This window comes from Sinocyclocheilus grahami, unplaced genomic scaffold (assembly GCF_001515645.1).
Source record: "Sinocyclocheilus grahami isolate Dianchi unplaced genomic scaffold, SAMN03320097.WGS_v1.1 scaffold44.1, whole genome shotgun sequence".
Lineage (NCBI taxonomy): Eukaryota > Metazoa > Chordata > Actinopteri > Cypriniformes > Cyprinidae > Sinocyclocheilus > Sinocyclocheilus grahami.
The window spans coordinates 1,558,389-1,583,019 of NW_015505223.1; the positions used below are offsets into that span (position 1 = coordinate 1,558,389).

Consider the following 24,631-nt stretch of genomic DNA (forward strand, 5'->3'; position numbering starts at 1 on the left):
CAAATTAAACAATGTAGTCTAACCAGGTTGATCTCAGCCAAACCAGCTAATAATCTAACTCATGAACCAATTAGCTTGAACTAGGTAATGACCATAAATGACGAGTTTTGAACAGCTTAGTCAATGTGGTCTACCAGTCCTAATCAGGTTGACCTCAACTAAACCAGCTATTAATCTAACTGATCAAGCACCTAGACTAGTTTGAGCTAGCCAAAGATCATGAATAACCAGTTTTGAACAGCTTAGTCAAGGTTGTCTACCAGCCCTAACCAGGTTGACCTCTGCTTCATCCTCTAGCTGATCGATCACCTTAACTAGTTTGAACCAGCTAATGACTATAAATGTTCAGTTTTGAACAGCTTAGTCAAGGTTGTCTACCAGCCCCTAACCTGGTTGTCCTCTGCTCTTTCATCTAGCTAGTCTAGCTGATCGACCACCTTAACTAATTTAAACCAGCTAATGACAATAAATGGTCAATTTTAAACAGCTTATTCAAGGTGTTTTGTCAGGCCTAACCAGATTGAACTCAGCCCCACCAGCTAGTAGTCTACCTATTCAAACACCTAAACTAGTTTGAAATAGCTATAGCGACAGTAAATGCCCAGTTTCAAACAGTTTAAACAATGTGATCTACCAGCCCTAACCAGGTTGACATATGCCATAGCAAGCTAGTCTAGCTGATCATTCACCAAAACAAGTTTGAACCAGCTAATAACCAAAAATAACCAGTTTTGAAATAATCTAAAAACAGCTAGAAACCATCTAAAGCTGGTATGAATAACCAGATTTGAACATCTTAGTCAAGGTTGTCTGCCAATCCTAGCCAGGATGACTCAATCAGAAAGCTAGTCTAGCTGATTAACCACCTAAACTAGTTTGAACCACCTAATAACTATAAATGGCCAGTTTTAAAGTTTAGTTCAGGTACCAGTTTAGGTTGACCTCTGTGCCATCAGCTGTCTAGTCTAGCTGATCATCTGAAGGTGGTCTGCTAACCCTATACAGGTTACTCTTGACTCCACCAGCTAGTGTACTTGTTAATCAACCACCTAAACTAGTTTCAACCAGCAAATAAGCATAATCAATCAGTTCTGAACAGCTAGAAACCACCTAAAGCTGGTAGTATCTGTATTTTATATCAGAAATAAAACATTAGATTTCATTGTTCCTCATAAATAATATAATTAAAATTGTTGTAGAATGAATTTACTGTCTCACTGAAGTAACCCTCATGTCTTTGTTTTCACAGCTCCGTCTCAAGTGATGGCCATCCGACAAGAAAACGCCAGTCAGAACAGCGTCACTCTTTTCTGGCACGAACCAGCACAGCCCAATGGATTCATATTAGAATATGACATTAAATATTATGAAAAGGTAATTTCTTTATCAGAGTGAATACACTCCAGGTCCTAAGAGTGATATTTATTATTTAACCGAGAAGGTCTCATCACTGAATAGCTTGACGGAGTGTCCCGCATAATGAAGGGTCACATTTTATAGACTAGCCTGGAGTCAAATATCTCAGTTTAACAATTTGCTTTATTGGCAGCTCAGGCTAATTGAAAGGAAATTACCAGCCAATAGCGCTCTCAGACTGTTTTGGCGAGATTATTTAACGTGACATTGAAGGCAAACACAGCGAGCCCTGCCAAACACTGGAGGGAACTTAATTGTCGCGTGAGCTGGGAGCTTTGCTGCCTAATGGCGCAAAAGAGATCTCAGCTGTGACAAGAGAATTAGTATACAGTGCCTAGTCAACAATGCCGCTATGTAAATATGATTTACGTGCAATCCCTGTTTGCCAAGCTGCTGCCCGTGTGCTGATTCCTTGGGAATGGTGCTTAACAAAGTCCACGCTGTGGTTTTTGATGGCTATGCGGCGCTGGCGGTCTCCTCAGGGGACAGAGGAGCATCAAAGGCTTTTTAACAAAGCGAAATGCTTCGGAGGGGACAGAGTTCACGGACGCAGTGAGGTGAAGCGGGGAATGCTAACAGATTAGTGAGCACTTCAGTTTAATCGGTCCAATCCTCCAGCCTGGCTCTCAAAACATGATTTTGTCAGATCCTGGTGTGAATTGTCCACTACTGTCTATATTTATGGATTGTATTTACGTAAATGACCTTAAATAGACTCTTTATTTGAATATACCCTCTCATTGTCTTATTTGCCCGTTTTTACAGGACAACGAGCAGCAAAGTTATGCTACACTGAAGTCAAAGAACACCAGCGCTAAAGTTTCAGGTCTGAAGCCCGGCACGAGCTACATCTTCCAGATTCGGGCCAGAACCTCGGCTGGCTGTGGGCGATTCAGCCAGTCAGTGGAGATACAGACCGGCAAAGCAAGTGAGTGTTCAATTATTACCAGTGCTACGGACATGAATTATACTTAAAGGGGTCATATAATGCTACATGCACTTTTACAAGTTGTTTGAACTGAAATGTGTGTTGTCAGTGTGTGTACACAACCACCCTATAATGATAATAATCCACCCAGTGTTTTTTTGTTAATCTACTAAAATCTTTACCCCTTTTTCAAATCGAGCCGATCTCAGATGACTGTCTGTGTGATGTCACAAAGACAGGCCCCTCCCACGATAGTTTGATTGACAGTAGCGTTTCAGCACAGACTGGACTGGTGTCTTACCTTAGACCCGCCCTGAGTGAGCTGTCATCAGTCCTCTATTGTGTCACCGCTGGAGCAGATGTAGACAAGAATGACTCCTAAGTTATTGAGATCTTCTGTTGTTGGATGTAATAATGAACACAGCAGTCATCATTTACTCCCGACATCTGAGCCCAGGGCCGTTTCTAGCCAATTTGATGCCCTAGGCGAAATCCCTATCCCCCCCCCCCCCCCTTCTTTGACGCCCTAGGCGAAATCCCTATACCCCCCCCCCCCCAATTATATATATATATATGTAACATGTATGTGTTGTTACATAGCCCTATGTAACAATCCCTAGTGGCTAAGACATTGCACATACATCACACATAAATTCATTTTATTACATTTTGATTTGGATGCTATATACTATACCACTACATATTGTTTAGATAGTATCAATGGCTACTTTTTTGTCTTTATCTGTTTTTTGTTCAATGTTTTTGTTGTTGTTTCTTGAAACATTGATTTAAAGTGTCAGTTATTGCATTATTATTTCAGTGAAACCTATAAAACCCATTTGTTACACCAAACTACATATAAAAGCTTTATCAATGGCATAAAAGTAACCAATGCAGCTACTTAATCATTTGCTACTCGTTAACGTCCCCTTTAAATAACGTGACGCTCTGCCCTCTATGACGCTGCTCCCATTAAGCGCTGTTGGAAGTGAATGAATTGATTCAGCATTTCGACACCTCCGTAAGGATGCATTTAACTCAACAAAGCGGTCTAATAAAGGATGTATTGATCTCGTGAATTAGCTAATTTTACTATACAAATATATTTTAATTGAATGTTAAAGTTTATATGGGAATATTACATGACACGCTGATCCTTTAACAATACATTGGCGCAAAAAACGCACACCTTTTGGTTTTTTTAAATTATTAAATGTTTAATATTTTTAATGCATGAACATGACACATAAAAACATGAAATATTGAGTTAGGAGTGAGTTATAATATAATATGAGTCATAATTCCACTAAAATAAAGAGAACATTGAATGAAATGGTACATTTAATCTCTTCCTAAACAGGATATAGTTAAAATGTTTATTAGTTTTAGTACATATTTATATTGGTTTATGATTATTTTTAGATTAATATATTTTTTTAAATTTTTAGTTCATGTATAAATTAATTTATTATTTTAAATATGATTATACATTTGAAATTATATTTTAATTGTACATTTTTAAATGTATTAAAATATGTATTTTATATATAAAATATATTTTTAATATATTTTTTTGCATGAAAATATGTTGGAAGAAGTGAGCTTTAATGTCATAATTTTGATTAAAAAAAAGAGAAAATCAAATTCTATGGTATATTTGTGTTAAGAACATCCTAGTGTCTCTCATTAATCTTAAAGTGTCTCAAATCAGTGTCCTTATGGCATCTCCACTGGCATATCAAACCCCAAAAATACAAATGTACACATTATACCTTCAGTTCAAACTAATTGTTTTCATGTGTTTCATGTGTTGTTTTCATTGTACACAAACACACATTTCTGGCCGAACGTCTCCTGCAGTGAAAAAACCGGTGATCATTTAGAGGGTTTAATGATGCGTTTGTGTTGATATTTGGTTTTTCTCCACCAGCTCTCCTGCGAAATACCAACATGACGATTATCTGGATCTGCATGGCTTCGGTAACGGGACTGGTGACATTTCTGGCCCTTGTCATCTGCAGAAAACGGCAAGAGGAGTACTTTGAATTGTCTGCATTCATTTTCCCTGCTTTATTCTCTAACATATGTTAAAGGGATAGTACATCTAAAAATACATTCTGTCATCATTTACTCACCCTCCTATCTTCTAAACCTGTATGACTTTCTTTCTTTCTTTCTTTGACTGAATCACTGACTGAATGAGCTCAACTTTTGAATAATTCAGACTGGTTTTGTGAACTGGAGCAAATTATTCATTGAAAAGATTTGACTCAAAAGAGTGATCCATTCACAAATCAGATATCTCTATTTGTTTCATAATTTTGGGGTGAATTGTTAATTTAAGAATATATTCATGCTAGCTTCCCTTCCACTCAAACACCTCTATGATTCATACTGTAATTATCTATGAAAGAGGTTCATGGGACTATAGGTACACCCTGAAACACATATCTCACAATGGGAATGTAATTTGATTGATTTTGGACTAATAGCACTGTGGAAATATCCTTAAGTCATATATAGCACAACAGTGGAATTCCAGAAATAAAAATCCCATTCATTTTCTCCATACAGAAATCGTATGGACAGACCTACCTTTTAAGACAGACCTACTGGTTAAGTGATAATATACAATAGAAAGCACTGAAAAGTATCATGAAACTCCCATGAAGCATTGTGAATGAAGGAATGTTTGCATACGTTTTAATATTTTGCTGTCAAGTTCAAATGTATAATATTTAATACTTGCAATCTTATACTCTGTAGTTTTTGTACCACTGTTTCTGATTCGATCGATTCTTTCGTCATTTAAAATACTTGTTTGCTTTGAATCAAATCTTCAATATGATTGATCTCATGATTTCATGATTTGAACTCTTTATTGTAGAATTTTCTGGAATCTATGGAGAAAATGAATGTGAAAACACTGAAAAGTGGGCGGTCTCTGTTGCTCTATTGCTTTTTGATGACAGCAACTTAAAGTTTGTTTCAAATAATGAATTTGATTATAATTTATAATCCCTTCAATGAACGGACACTTTTTCTGTTCATTTGATATATACTGTATAAGGCATCGGATTAAGACACAGAGGACGTTTGTTATCCACATATGAAGAAAAAATGTCTTGAAGTTAATGAAGTATCGAGTTAAATACGTTTTTACATTCTTGTTTGAATATTATTAACATGTGGGTTGTATATGACAAGGCCCTGTTTAAAAAAAACCACACAATATTTCTGTTTCTTCTCCTGGTTTGCGTTACAGACGTTGTGGGTACAGCAAAGCTTTCCAGGACTCAGACGAGGAGAAAATGCACTACCAAAATGGCCATGGTACGAGAGACACTCTTTTCCCCCGATGATTTCTCTTTTAATGAATTTTAGGCAGGAAAATATTGCTTTTTTGCTCCGGTATCTTGCTGTAGCTGCTGCCTGGGCCCTTCAGAGATTGTGGCTGTGACTGAAAAATTGCTTTCATGCTGCAATATGTGACCAAATGCTAATTCTGTTTATTCTAGTATCATTTCCAGAAGCCAGATTTTATATTGATCCCCACACATATGAGGACCCCTGCCAGGCTGTCCATGAGTTTGCCAGAGAAATTGAAGCGTCCAGGATCAAAATAGAGAAAATCATCGGTTCAGGTACAGCTGTCCTTGGCGATTGTGTGAAATACACCTGGGCACCTGGGGAATACATGAGAAATGCCTGGAAAAAGAGCAGCATGATAAAAAGTTTTGCCCAAAGAATATGCAAGATATTTATCATTTTATTTGAAAAAATTATGTAAAACCCTGAAAAACAAATGGACTCACTGGTGATTGACCGTCTTCCCCTGATGTTTTTAGACACAAACAAAAGTGACTCTTCCTGTTTTGAGACCATTTACTTGCTATTAAAGGTCCTCATGCTGAAAAAAAAAATTAATAAAAAAAATAAAACCCTGAAAAAAACATGTTCATTACTTGAAATAAAATAAATATTAACTGAAATAAAATAAAATACATAAAACTTCAACTTTTTAGAAATATTTTTTAAAAATACTAAAACTGACAAAAACAACAAAATTACTAGAACTTTAAAATTTAAAGGAAAACACAAAAATAACACTCATACACAGTAAAAAATAAAAAATATGTATTTTTCATAGTATCCTACGGAGCCCCTGAAGGGACCTTTGCAAAAATAAAAAATACACAGACTTTCGCGTGCGCACGAGAAAACATCGCGTGCTCACGAGAAAACATCGCGTGCTCACGAAAAAGTTTAGAGTGGGCACGAGAAAACATCGAGTGCTCACGAAAAATGTTATTGTGCACACGAGAAACGTTTCGCAAGCTCACGCATTACAGTTTCCGGTTGCGTCACTCTCTGCCGTCTTACAATGAAGAAAACAAAAGCATGAAATATATAATATGGCGTAATTTTACTGACAAATATTGAGAGCGCACTGTTGTAGCAAGAAAGTGCATTAATATGAAGCGCCAGTACGAATCTCTCCTCTCGCTCAAAGTGTGCATGTGTGCGTGCTTAAACTGCATCCTGTGCACTCGCAATTATCTTCTTTGCCCGAGACATTAATTATTTTCGCACCTGGACTAAACGTTGTCAAAGGTTATCAATTAATCAAACTTCCATGACTGTCCGATGAAAATGCTACGTGAAATCTAATTGGCGGAGAGGGAACTGCACCTGGAATTCTTTTGACAATCATAGATGGGTCTGCAGTTTATTTACAATGTAATAATATTTAGCCATATTAGTCAAAAGTATATTAGAAATGGCTAAGAATGGGGTGCTTGGATGATTTGTACAAATAAATAACCTAGTAGTCTGTCTGCCTATCTAAATACAACATATTATAGCCTAGCCTGAATTATTTTTTTTAGACACGCTGCATATAAAAGATCAATTTTATGTCATATTATGTCAGATTCCTCAACTGAATTTAAAATCAGTGCAATGAATTCACAATATGTACAATGATGCCAATAAGTAACAATATAATGTTTCCTATTAAATCAACATCGAATGCTAAATGTAAATGATGCACAAGATATAACACAATAAATGCTGTGATAGAATTGCTGTACTTAGATTTTTTTTTTTCATGAAAACCCACTTCATATTATCTACACATTCAATGGCACTCTCCTCTAAGACAGTGAAAATACAGTTATGACAGTTATAGATAACTACATTGTCTGCAAATTCATTAAACCCATAGAATATAATGATATTATGACACAAATGAGAAATTCGTTATGGTGGTAAATTTGGTCTCCACATTTTAGTTAATTAGGGAATAGTGCATCTGACCCTGATCTAAATAGTTCTGTTTTAAATCAGAAGATATATTTTTTATATATATATATTTCAACCTAAATACACAAGTCGTGTATGAACACAATGAATTCTGTCAGGACCACTATCGTCAAAGATGATTGACAATTAGCATACAGTTTGGATTGGAGGTATGGTTCCGTTCTGGGCAAGAACTCCCTGCGCATCCATGCAGCCTAGCATGGATGAGAGCAGGGAGAGCAGCAATAACCCCCCAGGGTAAACAGAACAGAACCAACATAAATGTATTGCAGATATCGTTAAAGTTCAATTATGTTATGTACACATTTTAGAATTAGTCTGATTCAAAGGAGAATCAGAAGGCTGAATCCTGACTGACAGAGGAGGAGCTGGGGATGGAGGAGGGTAATTAGCTATTGAGCAATGCGAAAACTGCTGATACTACTGCGGGACCTTATATATGAATACTTAGGTGTCGTATTCCCATAGGTTGATGGGGATCAGCTGAGAGTCAGCTGATGCGAGCTTGACTAACGTGACCTGCCAGAACTAACGCTACGCTTGATTTTTACGAATCATTTTTATTTGTCTGTTTAGATAAATCGCTTAGTGGGGTTTGGCCAACCAGTTAGACAGACTAGGTTATTTGTACAAATCATCCAAGCACCCCATTCCTAGCCATTTCTAATATACTTTTGATTAAAATGGCTAAATATTATTACATTGTAAAGAAATTGCAGACCCATCTATGATTTTTCAATGAACTCCAGGTGCAGTTCCCTCTCAGCCAATTAGATTTCAAGTAGCATTTTCATCAGTCAGTCGTGGAAATCTGATTGGTGAATAACCTTTGACAACGTTTAGTCCAGGTGCGAAAATAATTAATTTCCAGCTCACAGGACACAGTTTGAGTGTGCACACACGCACACTTTGAGCGATAGGAGAGAATCAAGATCGCAACGGACACGTTTTAAGTGTGCGCGCACTCTTTGGGTGAGAGCAGAATATATCTGAGAGCGCACATCTGGGGCAAGTTCAAGCTCAAACCGGTGTGCACCGTTTTGCTATGGTTTCTGGTTTGAACGACATGTTTCCTGGAAACGGTGTGCAACGGTGTGTAACGGGGTTCGAGATGCGTTTTCTCTTGTTTGGTGGGTGTGTCAAACGTGTCAGCCCAATCAGCTGCAGCATGTATATAAACCACGCGGTATTAAAGAGACAGCTCGCACAATGTAATTAACATCCAAATAAATTCACAATAGCAATATTGTTTACACATGTTTATTTACATTAAAGGCAAAATAACTGAAATAATAAGGGCACAAGTATAGATCTGGAACTTCTTTAAGTCTGTCTAAATATCAGTTAGTAATTGCAATGTCTTCTGGTCCATATCCTTTCCTTAGGAAGGTGTGCTAAATACTGATTAATGTAACATAAAAATACTATACATATTTATATATTTTGCTACTGTATTATGGAGTGACACTTTCATAAACTTTTCTATACCCCTCTGATTATATAATGGTAAATATTACAATATCATAGCACAACAACAGTGATCAGCAATAATGATAAGCTTAATACTCACAATAAAAGTAATAAGGTCATATAGATCATAACACACTCTTGGAGGTAAGAAGTGGATTATCCTTCACCTGAAATGTTTGTCTTTTCATCCTGAAATGCGAGGCAAATGTTGGATCAAAATAATTAGGAACCACAGTTTCCACAAATCCCTTCATTTGATTGGGATGTTCTCTTTTATTCTGGAGGGCAAGGGCAGTGACTGTAACATCGAACGTATTTTGCAGTTTAAACACGTATTTATACCGATTTCATCAGGCTCCAAAAATTCTTCAAAAAGAACACAAAGAATGCCCTTCTCAGCTGCCATAGTTGCAACTCTTGCGTCACCAGAACAGAGTGTTCAACGCACCACCGTTTTCGTTTAAAAAACGCTTTGCACCGTTTTTGTCGGGGCTGAACGCAGCCCTGGTTTTGTGCGAGAGCTAGTGATGCAAAGTCCGATTTATTTCCGCGAACCAGTACTTTTCGGACAGATCGGCTCATTGAACCGGTTCAAAAAGCCGATTCATCGGTTCGTGCTGTCATCCAGCAGTAACGTCTCTACGCATTTCTTTTCTAGCAACTCAGTGCCATGTTGTATCAATGAAAAATTCAAATAAGTCATTTGTGTCAACGCATATTGAAACATTCAAAAATAAAGGTATTTGTGTGAAAGCATATTGCTGATTATTGTCATATAATTCACTTAAGTTAATGGTGTTTGTGGTCACAGTTTCATTCGTGGATCCTCAGATACGACTGACTGACCAATATTGACTAGCCTACAACTTGGATAAGATTCCTAAAAGTTTCGCACCTGCAGCTCACATTACAGACATTGATGCACAAACGCGGATATGTTCTACATGTCTACATTATAAAGAATGAATAAACCAGTCTTATAAACTCCTTGATTTCGCTTAAGCAACTTTAAATATAATATTCATGCACAATACACTATTGTAAAATTTATTTACATCACTCCACAGAAAGGTTTTTGCAGGTTTTAATAAAATGTAAATTAATAGCAGTCATAATAAGCATATTTCCAGTACGTGCCTCAGGCTTGCACAGTATGGTCAACTCACTCAACAGAATCTTCGGGAATCCTCGGCAAACTTCGCCACGGCTCATTTGGTTCTTGTCGAGTCCTCGGTAATCCTCGGCAAACTTCGCCACGGCTCATTCGGTTGTTTTTGAGTGCTCGGTAATCCTCGGCAAATTTCGACAGTTGGTTGAACCGGCTCATTCAGTTCTTTTTGAGTTGGACGTGCTACTTCGGCTGTGCGTCCTGCGTCATCAACCAGTTCGATTCAGTTCGATTTGTGAACCGGCTCAACCGGTTACTTCCTGAGAACCGGCTCAACCGGTTACTTCCTGAGAACCGGCTCAAAAGAACGATTTGTTCAAGAACATAACATCACTAGCGAGAGCAAAGTAAATCCTTGTGCGAGTAGAGAGATTGCACTCGCGCATCATATTAATGTACTTTCGCGCTACAACAGTGCGCTCTCGACATTTGTCAGTAAAATAATGCTAATGTAAAATACCTACATACCTTGGAAATTGAAACCGATAGTCTTGTGTATTTTTTATTTTTGCTAAGGTCCCTTCAGGGGCTCCGTATTATCCTATGCACTAGTAAGTAAATGTATCTTAGATTTTTTGAATTATTTCAACTAAAATTATAAAATCTAGTGTAAAAAAATATAATAATAATGAAATGACAATAGAATTGGAAATAACTGATTAAAAATATTAATAGCTATAATATTATCTCAAAGATACTAAAATAACACTGATCCTATTATTTTTCTTAATGAGCTTTTTTTTCATATTACCCTAGTAGGTCATTTTTTTGATTTATTGATTTATTTGTCTGTCTGTCTGTTTGGTTATTGATTCCCAAAAAAGCAACACGTTATTACGAACCAAGAAATTAAAAACTTTTTAACAGAATATTTTGTGTAAATTTAAGTTTTTGTTTTTTGCAATATATATATATATATATATATATATATATATATATATATATATATATATATATATATATATTATATGCAGCTTTATCAGGGCAGTGATACAGAAAAAAAGAAGAAAAAAAAAACATTTTATTTACATTTTATGATCATATTTCTAAGATATTATCTTATTAAAAATGCTAAATATCTCATGAGAACAACTGTATATATACACATAATTTTAGTATTAATGTCAAAACAGTCAGAAGTCATGTGAATTTCATTGTGAAGGTTGAAAGTGTTAGTCAAATTCAAATCCAGCATGAGTGGACACTGTCCACTGTCTGATCTTGTTTTCTGGCACACATCAGGAGAGTTTGGGGAAGTGTGTTACGGGCGGATGAAGCTGCCGGGGAAACGTGATATCCCGGTGGCTCTGAAGACTCTCAAAGCCGGCTACACAGAGAAACAGAGGAGAGATTTCCTGGGCGAGGCCAGCATCATGGCACAGTTCGATCACCCCAATGTCATCCACCTGGAGGGGGTTGTTACCCGCAGTAAGCACTTTAAAAAACTATCAGTGTAGTGCACCTCTTAATGGGACATTTTTGAAGTACATTATTTTATGTTCAAAATCTTTAAATACCATTTAGGTAGCAGAATGTTTTACTCCTTATCCCATACACATATGAATTTGACTATATCATTGAAGAAAATGTAAATACATTTTTATACTAATTCAGTTTTTATTATTGATTTAATAAAACTTCAGTTAGTATAAAATTTAAGAAAAGGTATTTCGAATAAATATGTCTTGTAATATGCACTTCATATTGGGGTCCTGATTACCCTGTCAATGTTTAGTTTTTGTTTTTTGTTATTTTTCATTTATTTATTTTTGCAATGATCTGCTAAATGTACATTACTACTTCACCCAGTAATTTGCTTATAGTTGGGTAAAAAGTGAAGAAAACCCACAGTTCTGTTTCTCTTCACCCAGACTTGCATCACCTCTCCAATCTCCTGACATCTTGTTCTTGTTCTTTCCCCTGTTTTTCTCTGTGTTTTTGCATTCTCTACCAAGGCAAACCAGTAATGATCATCACAGAGTACATGGAGAACGGCTCCTTGGACTCTTTCCTGAGGGTGTGTAAACACTTTTGTGTTTGTTCTCATATATCTCTATAGTTTTGCTTCGCCTCGCTGAAACTTCACAGATTTCTCTCCCTCAACTTGTTTTTCTTCCCTCGAAACAGAGACATGATGGTCAGTTCACCATTATTCAGCTGGTCGGGATTCTGCGTGGCATAGCTGCTGGCATGACTTACTTGGCTGATCTGGGGTACGTCCACCGGGACTTGGCTGCCAGGAATGTTCTGGTCAACAGTAATCTGGTGTGCAAGATTTCAGACTTCGGTCTGTCACGCGTGCTGGAGGACGACCCTGATGCAGCCTACACCACCAGTGTGAGTGATAAAACCAGGAGCATACTCTACAACAGGGCTGGGCAACTTTGGTCCTGCAGGGCCACTGTCCTGCAGAGTTTAGCTCCAACCCTAAATTAACACACCTGAACAAGCTAATCAATGTCTTCAAGATCACTTGCCCTGCGTTCCATTCGGAAGGGCTCATCCCTATGCCCTAATCCCTTCAAAGGGTTTACCCTCCGGAGTGAGAGCTTTGAAGGGTTGAAGGGTGTAGGGGACCAAACAACCGATATCCTGCAATATATCCTGTTTGGAGCACACCATAAAGCTACAGGCAGGTGTGTTTGATTAGGGTTGGAGCAAAACTCTGCAGGACAGTGGCCCTCCAGGACTGAAGTTGCCCAGCCCTGCTTTACAACAACAAGTATATGTGTCACTGCGGTATTTGAAAGACAGTAGAGGTAGCTTCAAATGTTAGTGCCATTAAACCATATGTATATTTAGGTAGCCTAGTTTAACTAATTTGCTAAACTGTTGCCCTGTGATGACAGTATTTTCCATTCAGTCTGAATTGAAAAACTGACAGTTCATGGGAATTTTTGGTGTTTATTCATACACAGTTTGGTTATTTGTCTCCCTAATCTTTGTCTTCCTCCATCTTCATTGGCTTTTAGGGAGGAAAGATCCCGATCCGCTGGACAGCGCCGGAGGCTATTGCCTATCGGAAGTTCTCCTCCTCCAGTGACGTATGGAGTTATGGAGTGGTGATGTGGGAAGTGATGTCATACGGAGAACGGCCATATTGGAACTTGACCAACAGAGATGTGGGTCTAAATGACACTGTATATGGGCAATGTTCAGAACAGTGCAGGGTTATTATAGTTAACTTAAATTTCCATTACTGAAATAAAATAAATGTTAACTAAAATAAAATCAAATATTAAAAAATCTTAAATTTAAACAAACTTTTTAGACATAAAAAAAACCAAATTACTAAAACTTTAAAATATAAATGAAAAAGCAAAAATATAAAAATAAGAACTTATCCAAAATAATAAAAAGCTATAATAGTATCTCAATGATAATAAAGTAACACTCATATACTGCAAAAAAATCATTTTTGTTTTGTTAATTAGCATTTTTTCATATTATCTAATGTAAAAGTAATTTTTTTAAAATATATTTTTAATATTCATAAAATATATTAAATAATAATACACTACAAAATACATATTTTTTTTCTTAATAAGCATTTTTATATTATCATATGGAGTAAATTTATCTTAGGTTTCTGGATATTTTAGAAAAATTTTTTTTACATTTTGATCTAAAATTCAAAATATATATAAAAACAAACAAATTAAATAAATTCATAATAATAGTAGTAATAATAATAATGACCGTGCATTGCATGAAACTGTACTTCCAGTGTGATTCGTCATCCAGAAGTAATATCAGCTGCAATTTGCTACTTTGTGACTCATTATTTGATCAGATTCCTGAGAGTTAAGACGTGTAGACAAAATTGGATTAAATAATTTATACAGTGTACAGTGGGTATCGAAAATAATCACCCCCCTTTAAAATAACTTTTGTTGCTTTGCAGCCTGAAATGATTTTTTTAATCCAGCTGTATTTACACAATTTATAACATTCAACTGAAAAATAATAAACCAGAATCACTGAGTTGGAAAAAGGATCACCCCTCTCTTAAAAATAACTTGTAAACTCAATCAGGTGTAGCTAATCACCTTCTCAATGGCACACAAAGCCATTTGACTTCCATCTGTGATCAGCTGTGCTCATTTTGATTAGCTGAGCACGAAAAGAGCTTTCCTGGAGCATTTCTGTTCTTGGTAGTGCAACTGAAGCAAACAATCAACGATGGGTGGCAAGGCACTGTCAAAAGATCTCCACGATAAAGTTATCCACAGGCACAAGTCAGGAGACGGATACAAAAAACGTCAAAGGCTTTATCAATGCCTAGAAGCACAGTGAAGTCTATTATTAAGAAGTGTAAGGTATTTGGTACAACACAGACCCTCCCTGGATCAGGACATCGCTCCGAACTGGATGAAAGAACTAGAAGGACCAAGAGGCCTACAGCAACTCTGAAGCAGCAGCAGGAATTTATGACAAAGAGTGGTTATTGTGTGCATGTGACAACAATATCACAAATTCTCCACAAATGTGGCTTGTATGGGAGGGTTGCAAGAAAAAAGCCACTCCTCAAGAAAGGCCACATGCAGTCACGACTGAGCTTTGCCAAAACACACCTTGAAGATTCTGAGGCAGATGAGACTAAAATTGAATTATTTGGCCTCAACACCAAATTATATATCTGGCAGAAATCCAAAACAGCTCACCATCCAAACAACAGCATTCCTCCAGTAGAGCATGGAGGTGGTAAAATCCTGTTTTGGGGTGTTTCTCTGCAGCAGAGACTGGAGCACTTGTCAGGATAGAAGGAAACGTGGATGGGGCAAAATACTGTCAAATCCTTGAGGAAAATCTGCTGCCCTCTGACAGAAAGTTGTAAATGGGAAGAAGGTTTACCTTCCAACATGACAATGACCCAAAGCACACAGCAAAACTGAGCACACAGTGGTTGAAGGAGAAAAAGGTGAATGTTCTTGCATGGCCTCGTAAGAGCCCAGACTCAAACCCCACTGAAAATCTGTGGAATGACTTGAAGACTGCAGTCCACAAACACTCACCATCAAATATAACTGAACTTGAGCAGTTCTGCAAAGAAGAGCGGGCAAATATTGCAAAGTCTACATGTGCAAAGTTAGTAGAGGCAAATCCGAACACACTAAAGGCTATAATTAAAGCAAAAGGTGGTTCAACATAATACTGACACAAGGGAGTGATCCTTTTTCCAACTCTGTGATTCTGTTTTTGTTTTTTGTCATTTTAATTCAGTTTGACTGTTTGTTTGTTTTTTCTGCAGGTGATCAAGTCCGTAGAGGAGGGCTACCGACTCCCGGCCACCATGGGCTGCCCCGGTGCGCTCCACACCCTAATGCTGGACTGCTGGCAGAAAGACCGCAATGAAAGGCCCAAATTCTGTCAGATCGTCACGGTCCTGGACAAGCTGATCCGGAACCCCGAGAACCTCAAGTCAATGGACACATTGTGCAGGTGAGCGGCCAGCAATCGATATGCTGCCTTCGGGGGGATTTACCCGACAAATGCACTTTGTCGGCATCAGATATGATCCATTTTAAAAGTCTCGCAAAGTTGATGAGAAAGTTTCATCCGAGTGGCTGGGAATACGGCAGGCCGCTTTAAGACGCAAGTGTACGTTTTCCAATAAGCTCCTCTCAAATAGATGTGTTCGCTGTTAAATAAAAGACCTCTGTGCTATATTGACATTGATCCGCCATGAACCGAAAAAGAACGCTTCTGCTTTCACAATTGGACTTGTATAAATTGCTCAGCTCGGCGTGCATGTCCTGTCAAGTTGCCGGTGCATATCCAGATGCGTTGATGGGAAGAAATAGGGATTTCATCCCTGTATTAATCTACCCACACCGGCCAAATCTACAGCCCCCCTTTCCCATCTTCTCTATCATTTTAACTCGTATTGATTTTCTGCCCGCGCTCGCCGCATTTCAAAGGTACTACTCGCACGTACCTCCTCACTCCCCCTGCTCTCATTTCAGACTAAACAGTCCTTTGATGAACAGAAGTATTCCTGATTTCACCAGCTGCAGATCTGTGGATGAGTGGTTGGACACCATTAAGATGGGCCGTTATAAGGACCACTTTGCCGCAGGAGGGTATCTGACTCTAGGACATGTGATGAGCATGAAACAACAGTGAGTTGATTGAGTTCTTACTCCATAACACGATGGAGCGCTCCAGATTGCTAATGCAGAGATGAAGCCTTTTAGATGCATCTTCACAGCGTGAATCTTTGGCTGAGGTAGATGGAGGACAGATTGGAGGTGCCTTCATGACTTTAAGCCTTTGATTGATCACCACCTCCTCAAGTCAGCTGATCAGTGACCATTAGATGGAGTTTCAGGACTATGTGTCCATTGTCTGTCCAATGGGTCAGTCAGTGCTATGCCTGTTGGTCCAGTTTTAGTGGATTTGTAGACATTGCAGCCTTCAATCGATGCCTGGTTTTCAAACAGAAATGGGAGCTAGCTTGGTGGAGACCAGTTTTAACAAGTTCATTTCATTAGTTTATGCTCTTAATTTGATTGCCTTCAGATGTTTGAAAGGTTAGATCACCCAAAAATGAAAATGTACTACTTGCATGTTGTTCCAAACTCATATGACTTCATTACTTTCTATTTTTTCGCTATATTCCAAGTGTTTTGTAGCCATTTAAAAGCTTTGTGAAGAAAAAAGCAGATTAATTCACAGTGCTGTTACTGTTAACTAATATTAGATTAAAGCTTCAACTTAAAATCTTAAATGAAATTTACAACTGAAATAAAAGGCTTGGAAGCTTGTTTCCACTATTGAATTATATATATATATATATATATATATATATATATATATATATATATATATATATAAAGTTTGACTTTCTCACAGCTTTGGCTTTTAAAAAAGTCAGAATTGTGAGAAAAATTTGCAATTACTTAAAAATAAATAAATAAAATATTTAGTGGCGGAAATGGGCTTCCATAAAAAAATTAAAGCTAAATAAATGCAAACATTTACTAAAACTTAAAAACACTGATTAGTTATTAATTGAAAAACGGTACTGTGGTCTCGTAGGGCTATTTTTCAATTTTTTCTCCACATTTCCTTCACTACTCAGTGGGTGGTCAGTTTTGAACCAAATGCACTGTTCTGTTCAACAAAATGCAACTAGCTTTCTGGAAATCATTTTGTTAGAGTCTCTTTATTAGATGTGCTCATACAATAATGTCTTCAGGGTTTATAGAGTGTAAGAAAAAAAACATTCTTCCCTGACCAACTGCAACCATACTGTTTGCAAATCATTTGTTTATGAATCTTTTAACATAAAAAGCCCATAATTAGAGCTGCACAGTTAATTGCATAAATAATCATGTTTATGGTTACAGTGGCCATGATTCAATTGAAAAGGGTCAATTACAGCAATAGAAAGGGTTTAGTAGATGTTTGTGTAGAAATGAATTGATAGTTCCAATAATTATGGAAGCTTGTTTCCGCCATGGTATAAACATTTTTTTTAAAGTTTGACTTTTTGTATCACAGTTCAGACTTTTTCTTGCATTTCTGAGTTTATAAAAGTCAGAATTCTGATATAAACTCTAAATTCTGAGAAAAAAAGTTGCAATTAATTTTGCAATTATAAGGGGGGGGGGGAAAGTCAGAATTGTGACATAAAAAAAAAAAGTTGGAAATATCTTTATTTTTTTATTCTGTGGCAGGAAAAAAACGAATTCAAAGGAAAAAGTCAATTATATGTTTATATCTTGCAATTCAGAATTTATAATTTGCAATTCAGAGTTTATATTGCTCACACAAATTCTAACTTTTTTCATGCAGTTCTTACTCTTACTTTAATCCGTGGTGGAAACGGGCTTCCATTAAAATAACAAACATGTCTACATTAACATTAGTCTGTAGTCCCATAAATAATGAGTGTGTTTTAACTTCTCTGAACACATTTCTCGGCTCGTCTTTGGATGTTTACATTCATAATACAGAGTCTATGAATCAAAAATATTAATCATACTTTACAAAATTAACAAACATAATTCCATAATTATCTAATCCCGTTTCGTTGTCCACTTCCACAGTGACATGCAGAGGTTGGGAGTCACACTAATGGGCCATCAGAAGAAGATCATGACCAGCGTCCAGGTGATGAGAGCCCAGGTACTGAACCAGAGCGTGCCGTCGGTGCACATATAATCACGGACCACGTCAGAATACAAGTACATATGGATCTGATATGTGTTTGGGTCTTGTGTATGTACTTCAAACGACTGTCCCTTCTTTAACGAAACCTGACATGGACTATTATTACTGGGATAAGGATGGAGTTTTTCTTCTTCAGCGGGACATTCTGCAATTATCCCTTTTCTCTTTTACTTTCTTTTGTAAATGTTTGGACTGCCTTAAATGACATTATTTAAATATTGTTGTACATTGATAAAGATTTTATGAATAATAGAGTCATGAATATGTAAAGAGTGGACCTAATCATGAATATTAAAAAGATGGAAATTAATATGCATCGTGTACAAGTTTGGCCACACCCACCACAGCGGCATGGATAAAAACTTCACGAGTGCCTCAAGCACTGAAACGTGACGCTGAATAAAAGATGGAACAATGAGATGCCACAGGAGAATATGCGTTAAGCTACAAGCATATAATCTGTGACAAACCGAGACTCTCAAGAGGAAACATTTGGGCTCCTGACAAAAGCTGCAGAGCGCGCAAGAATACGGACAAATGCTGAATTAGTCTGTTTTGTCTCTGTGGTCGGAAAAAGGCAATTTATGTATGTCATGTGTTTGATTAAACGCTCTGAAACTCAACCTGCTGTTATTTATTGTGTGCAGAACGGCGCCGGATCCCTCCGGAAATGGGAGGAATAAATATGTGTAAATGTTAGTCTGCGGAAAACAGAAACACTTAACTTTCCTTACTCTTGAAATCTGTCTGAAATGGAGTCTGTATCTTTCTCTTACTGCTGGATTCAGAGTTCAGGCCAGTTTCAGAGTATTTATTCAGACCCTGAGAAAATCAGTGTTCTCAGCGTTTGGGCTGTTTTGCATCAAATAAATCCGTCGTTTTACTAAAACTAACACACTAAGGATATGGTAATGAACTTGCTTTGTGCTAAAAGTTGTGTAGATCTTGAAATGGTGGGAGTGACTAATTTAAAGTCAACATGAAATCAAAACGGACCCCGTTTACTTTGTTAGATGTTCCTGGGCTTATTATGAACGATTCATCTGTGCATGTTTTTCCAAAGGGAAAAATGTTTGTTTGGTAACACTTTACTTGAAGGGGTGTGCATAAGACTGACATGACACCTTCATAATCATGACATGACACCTACATAATCATGACATGACACATGTCATGAATATGAAGGTTTTTGAAGGTGTCATGTCATGATTATGAAGGTGTCATGTCAGTCTTATGCACACCCCTTCAAGTAAAGTGTAACCTTTTGTTTTTGTAATTTTCATTCAAAAGTTCTCTACCTCTTTCGCCAGCTGAAAGGACGTTCCCCTTCAACCGCTTTTCACGATTCTATGGAAGCTTGTTCCACCACGGGATAAAAAAAAAATAATAATAAAAAGGCAATTGCGACTTTTTATCTCACAATTTAGAACTGTTTCCCCCCACAATTCTGAGTTTATATCTCACAGTTCTGACAGAATTGTGATTATATAAACTCAGAATTGTCAGAAAAAATATAATGTCACAATTCTGAGAAAAGTCGGAATTGCAAGATACAAACTCAGAATTGTGAGATGTAAAATCGGAATTGTGAAATATAATATATATATATTTTTTTTTATCCCTTGGCAGAAATGGGCTTCCGTATAATCCCGCCATACATTAAATTATCTTGTTGGATATCCTTTTCACAGAAGTAAAATGGGTTGTGAATGCCATTTCATGTTGACTTTACAAAAACACTGGACCTCATTTAATTTTTGACAACAGGGTATTGTCTGTATGTTAATCTTTTTATTTATTAAATTTTAACTATTAAGTTTCAATTATAAAATTACCTAATTGTGCATTTGTTTGTAAGACATTAATGGAGTTTCATGAATTACATGTAAATATTAATAAAATTAAGATTTTTTTTCACTCTCTCTCTGTTTCTTTGAAAAGAGCTATATCTATATGCAACCTGAAGTGCAAATAAAAACAAAACCCTCCCATTGTGTGTCTGTCAATAAATTCAACCAATCGTAGAGGATATTTAAATGTAGTTTTATTTTTTATTTATTTTTTGTCATCATCAATATCGTCATCATTTTTACAATTCCCCATTGAAAATAATCCATGTCAGGGTCATATTTTACCCCAAAATGAAATGAAAATGAAGATGTTTTAAGATTTTTTTCCCCCCATTGTGACATTGTTTATGAAAATTAAACACATTTTCCCCACATCAAATTAATTTAGTTTTGTTTTGGTTTTTTAAGTTCTCATTATGGTAATTAAAAAACATCAATAACAAAAATACAAAAAAAACAAAACATATTCTTAAATGTGAACTATCAAGTAAAATAATTTATAGTATAAAAAAAATTATATAAATTAAAATGATGTAAATATAATTTAATTATTATTTTAAACAAATTTAATTTAGTAATTAAAGTAATTTAGATTAAATTAGATTTAAATTATTAAATTAAAACATTAGTAGAATCATTATTCTTATTATATAAATTCAATAAAGTAAAATTTTATATACATATGTACAGTATGTGTGTGTATTGTTGTTGTTGTTATAATTTTTATTAAATAAATTGAATAAATTGTGATTATAAATTTATGATAAAAAATGATAATAATATCTGCCAACGGGCTCAGAAAAAAAATCTACTTAATTCAAAGGGAAAACAAATTTTCATTCCCCATTGACATGTTTGTTCATTTTTTTAAGCATTAACTTACTTGATATTGTTCAGTTTCTCAAAAAAAAATAAAAAAATAAAATGCCATACTTTAATTTGCATCTCAAGTAAATGTGTCTTAGATACAGTATTTGTACTGGAAAACAAAACAAAAGAGGAATATATTCTTTTTTTTTTTTTTTTTTTTGCAGTTTATGCAACATTCAGTGTCATATATTTATGAATTTAAGACTTTAAATGCATAAAATTTAAGACCTTTTTAACGGCAATTAGCTTGTAATTGTTGATTTGGAGACTTTATGGTCATTGATCTAAATTGACAAAGAAAAGTAAATTTAGGTAAGCAACATATGTTTGATATTTTGTTATTTAATGACTTTCAGACATTTTTAAGCCTTAAGTGTCCAAATACAATATAGCTTCTGTTTGACTATAAAGAACCATATTGTCAACACTGAACTGATTTGCATTTCCCACAGACAGCTAAAGTGACTTTCTTCTGCAGTTAGATGCCAAATATTGAGTCTGTAACACAAAACTCTTAAATGAGACGAGTTCAATTCAAAGACAGGCTCGTATCACAGCTTCAGCCATCGGTGATAACGGAGTTCACTGTTGCGGATGTGTGTTGTGACGATGTACGAAATTTGTCCTCCATCACTTTCTCATTCCCGTTGAGTGAGCACAGTCAGACAGGACACCATGCAGGAGGTCACACAACAAGCTGAGCAGCAATGTGACGCCCTCCCACACAACATAATGCACACTATTATAATCAGATTATGCCACAGAAGACTTCTTACTATAAGTTAGAGGCATTTTACAGCTGTGATATTGCAGATTATACAAACAAGTGTAGTTGATAGATAAAATCAAGATTTTAAGTTAAAATATGTATCTGAATGCTTAAAGGAATGAATATGTTTTCCCTTAAAAAGTCAAATATATTTTTACATTTTAACTTTAAATCTATATCTATTTCCTTAAACTTCAGATACATTTTAGATTAACATTTTAACTTAAAAATGTAAAAACCGTAAAGGAGACATTTTATGCCCCTTTTTACAATATGTAATATAAGTCTCTGGTGTCCCCAGAATGTGTCTGTGAAGTCTCAGCTCAAAATACTCCACAGATCATTTATTATATTATTTTGAAATTGCCTATTTTGAGTGGAAGCAGAAACATGCAGATTTTTCTGCCTGTCTCTTTAAATGCAAATGAGCTGCTGCTCCCCGCCCCCTTTTCCAGAATAGAGCTGCGCCATTACAGCTCGTACCTGCTAAAAACATCTGTTTTGGTTCTGATTATCATGTTTATTGCCTGAAATCATGCGTTTTAAACCATATTAGTTTAAACTTTGGTTTTCTGAGCGCACACACTCGAAGCACACGAACAGAAAGCGGCTGTCACAGCATGTGAGTACTAAACTAAGTTCTCATTCACACACAAACAAACGAGTTAAAAAAACAGTCGGTTATGTCTGTGAAGGTAAACTGCTGGGAAATAAATTGCATGTTTATTTTAGATCTGTGTGGCAGCAGCAATATACATTAAATAAATCAATAAATCCTCTGCTCTCTTGTCTCCTCTGAGGCTGGGACTCTAAACAGTGTTCTGTGCTCGTCTGTGTAGCCAAAGACAGAAGAGTTAGCATGTTTTGCTCACACTTTCGCCATGGCATTAGAGCTGGTACACTGTTTGTCGCTTGCGAAATCAAAATGACTGCATGGTGGGTGTAAATTTACAGATTAAGGGGCGGTAATATTATAATGAGATCCCTTTGCCACGTCACTAGGGGAGCGAAATCAGACACGCTCGTTTTCTCAGACGCTTGCAGAAAAGGGCTTACCAAAACAAAGTTACTGGGTTAATCTTTTTCACGTTTCCTTGGTTGGTAGATGCACCGGATACCTGATTATAGCACTTAAAACCTGGAAAAGTCAGATTTTCATGATACGTCAGCTCCCTTTTATTCAGCAAGCACACATTAAAGTCAAGTTACAGTAAAGACATTTATAATGTTACAAAAATTTAAATAATTGCTGTTCTTTTGAACTTTCTATTCATCAAATAATCCTGAAAAAAGCAGTAAAACTGTTTTCAACACTGATAATAATAAATGTTTCTTAAGCAGTATATTAAAATTATTTCTGAAGGATCATGTCATGTGACACTTTAGACTGGAGTGATGATGCTGAAAATTCAGCTTTGACATCACATAAATAAATAATTTTTTTAATTGAACAAACTGTTATTTTAAATTGTAATAATATTTCACAATATTACTGTTTTTACTGTATTTTTGTTTAACTAAATGCAGCCTTAATGAGCATAAACTACTAAAAATGTTTATTATTTTAATTAAATATTATAACATTTGGCCGCCAAACTTCATATATATAATTTATATTTAAAATCTTTATATAAAGGTCCTGGAGTTTGACAAAATGAACTTGTATGACATTTTTATGAAAGTACAAATATTTTAAATAAATATATTGAAGTTTTAATTTAGGTACCTATCATTTCTGACCACCTATAACTTAAATAATATATAAAAAATAAAATAAAAAATGTGTTTCTTTTGAATGTCTCTCAGTTATGAAAAACAATCCTGATGTCAGAAATCAGGATGCAGATCATATTCAATATTAATTTGGACACTGTAAACAACACTATAAATTACTTTTGTCACCAACTGGGTTTAAGTTTAAGTTTCTGGCATGGTAATTAAATGGTTCAGGTCATACTTAGAAGGGAGAGGTTATTATGTGAGTATAGGAGAGCATAAGTCTAAGTGGACGTCCCACAGTTATCCAATGGAACAAAATGCAAACAGTTTCGTTCTTGTTGTCTCCCAAACATTTGCAATGCGTGCAATGAATACAAACTCTTTGATTAAACATTCATGAGCACCTTGTGTTTGTTATAGGCTCAGTGCATATAGTATTCGTAAAGAAAAAGAAATAGACATTTGAGTCCACATGACCCAATTGTGCAATGGAAAGGGTGAATTTGTGGCAACGATATATGTTGGGCTAACGTGTAAAAAAAAAAGATCCGAAATAAGCGGAAAAGAAAATAATTACACATTTATCTGCTACAAATCTATTCTGTACGCTTCTGTGACCTCGTACTGTAAGCAGCTCTTAATTAGCCTAATGAATCTCATGACTCACTATATAGCATGAGTCATAACACTCTCATACTTGCATGTATAAAGAATTAAAGAGAGTCACAGTGAGTGACCTAATTACCTGAACAGGTCGAATAAGGATTTCCCTACCCTGGTGTTGTCATTTTGTTACCATACGCTTCCTTGGTGTTGTCGGCCCGGATTAAATGCCTGGCCACCGATTCAACTTCATGGAGCTTATTACCGAAAAAGTGTTTCCATTCTCAGATTTATTCTCTGGAGGGCTAATTCAGTGGGTAATGAATGGATTCCTA

General features: G+C 36.1%; 1 protein-coding gene across 2 annotated transcripts in view; it reads left to right on the forward strand.

The window, feature by feature from the left end:
* LOC107582396 (ephrin type-A receptor 8-like) overlaps window positions 1-19,567 on the forward strand; it is an 86,081-nt gene extending 66,514 nt beyond the window's left edge. The window contains exons 6-17 of one of the 2 annotated variants that reach the window (XM_016268223.1): window positions 1,250-1,374; window positions 2,182-2,344; window positions 4,275-4,380; window positions 5,610-5,677; window positions 5,863-5,988; window positions 11,550-11,735; window positions 12,263-12,324; window positions 12,435-12,644; window positions 13,280-13,429; window positions 15,559-15,749; window positions 16,274-16,429; window positions 18,362-19,567. In XM_016268223.1, the coding sequence (XP_016123709.1) occupies window positions 1,250-1,374; window positions 2,182-2,344; window positions 4,275-4,380; window positions 5,610-5,677; window positions 5,863-5,988; window positions 11,550-11,735; window positions 12,263-12,324; window positions 12,435-12,644; window positions 13,280-13,429; window positions 15,559-15,749; window positions 16,274-16,429; window positions 18,362-18,476 (1,658 nt within the window). In that variant the 3' untranslated portion in view covers window positions 18,477-19,567. The remainder of the gene's footprint in view (window positions 1-1,249; window positions 1,375-2,181; window positions 2,345-4,274; window positions 4,381-5,609; window positions 5,678-5,862; window positions 5,989-11,549; window positions 11,736-12,262; window positions 12,325-12,434; window positions 12,645-13,279; window positions 13,430-15,558; window positions 15,750-16,273; window positions 16,430-18,361) is intronic. The other variant, XM_016268225.1, reaches the window with a different exon arrangement.
* The last annotated feature ends 5,064 nt before the right edge of the window (window positions 19,568-24,631 follow it).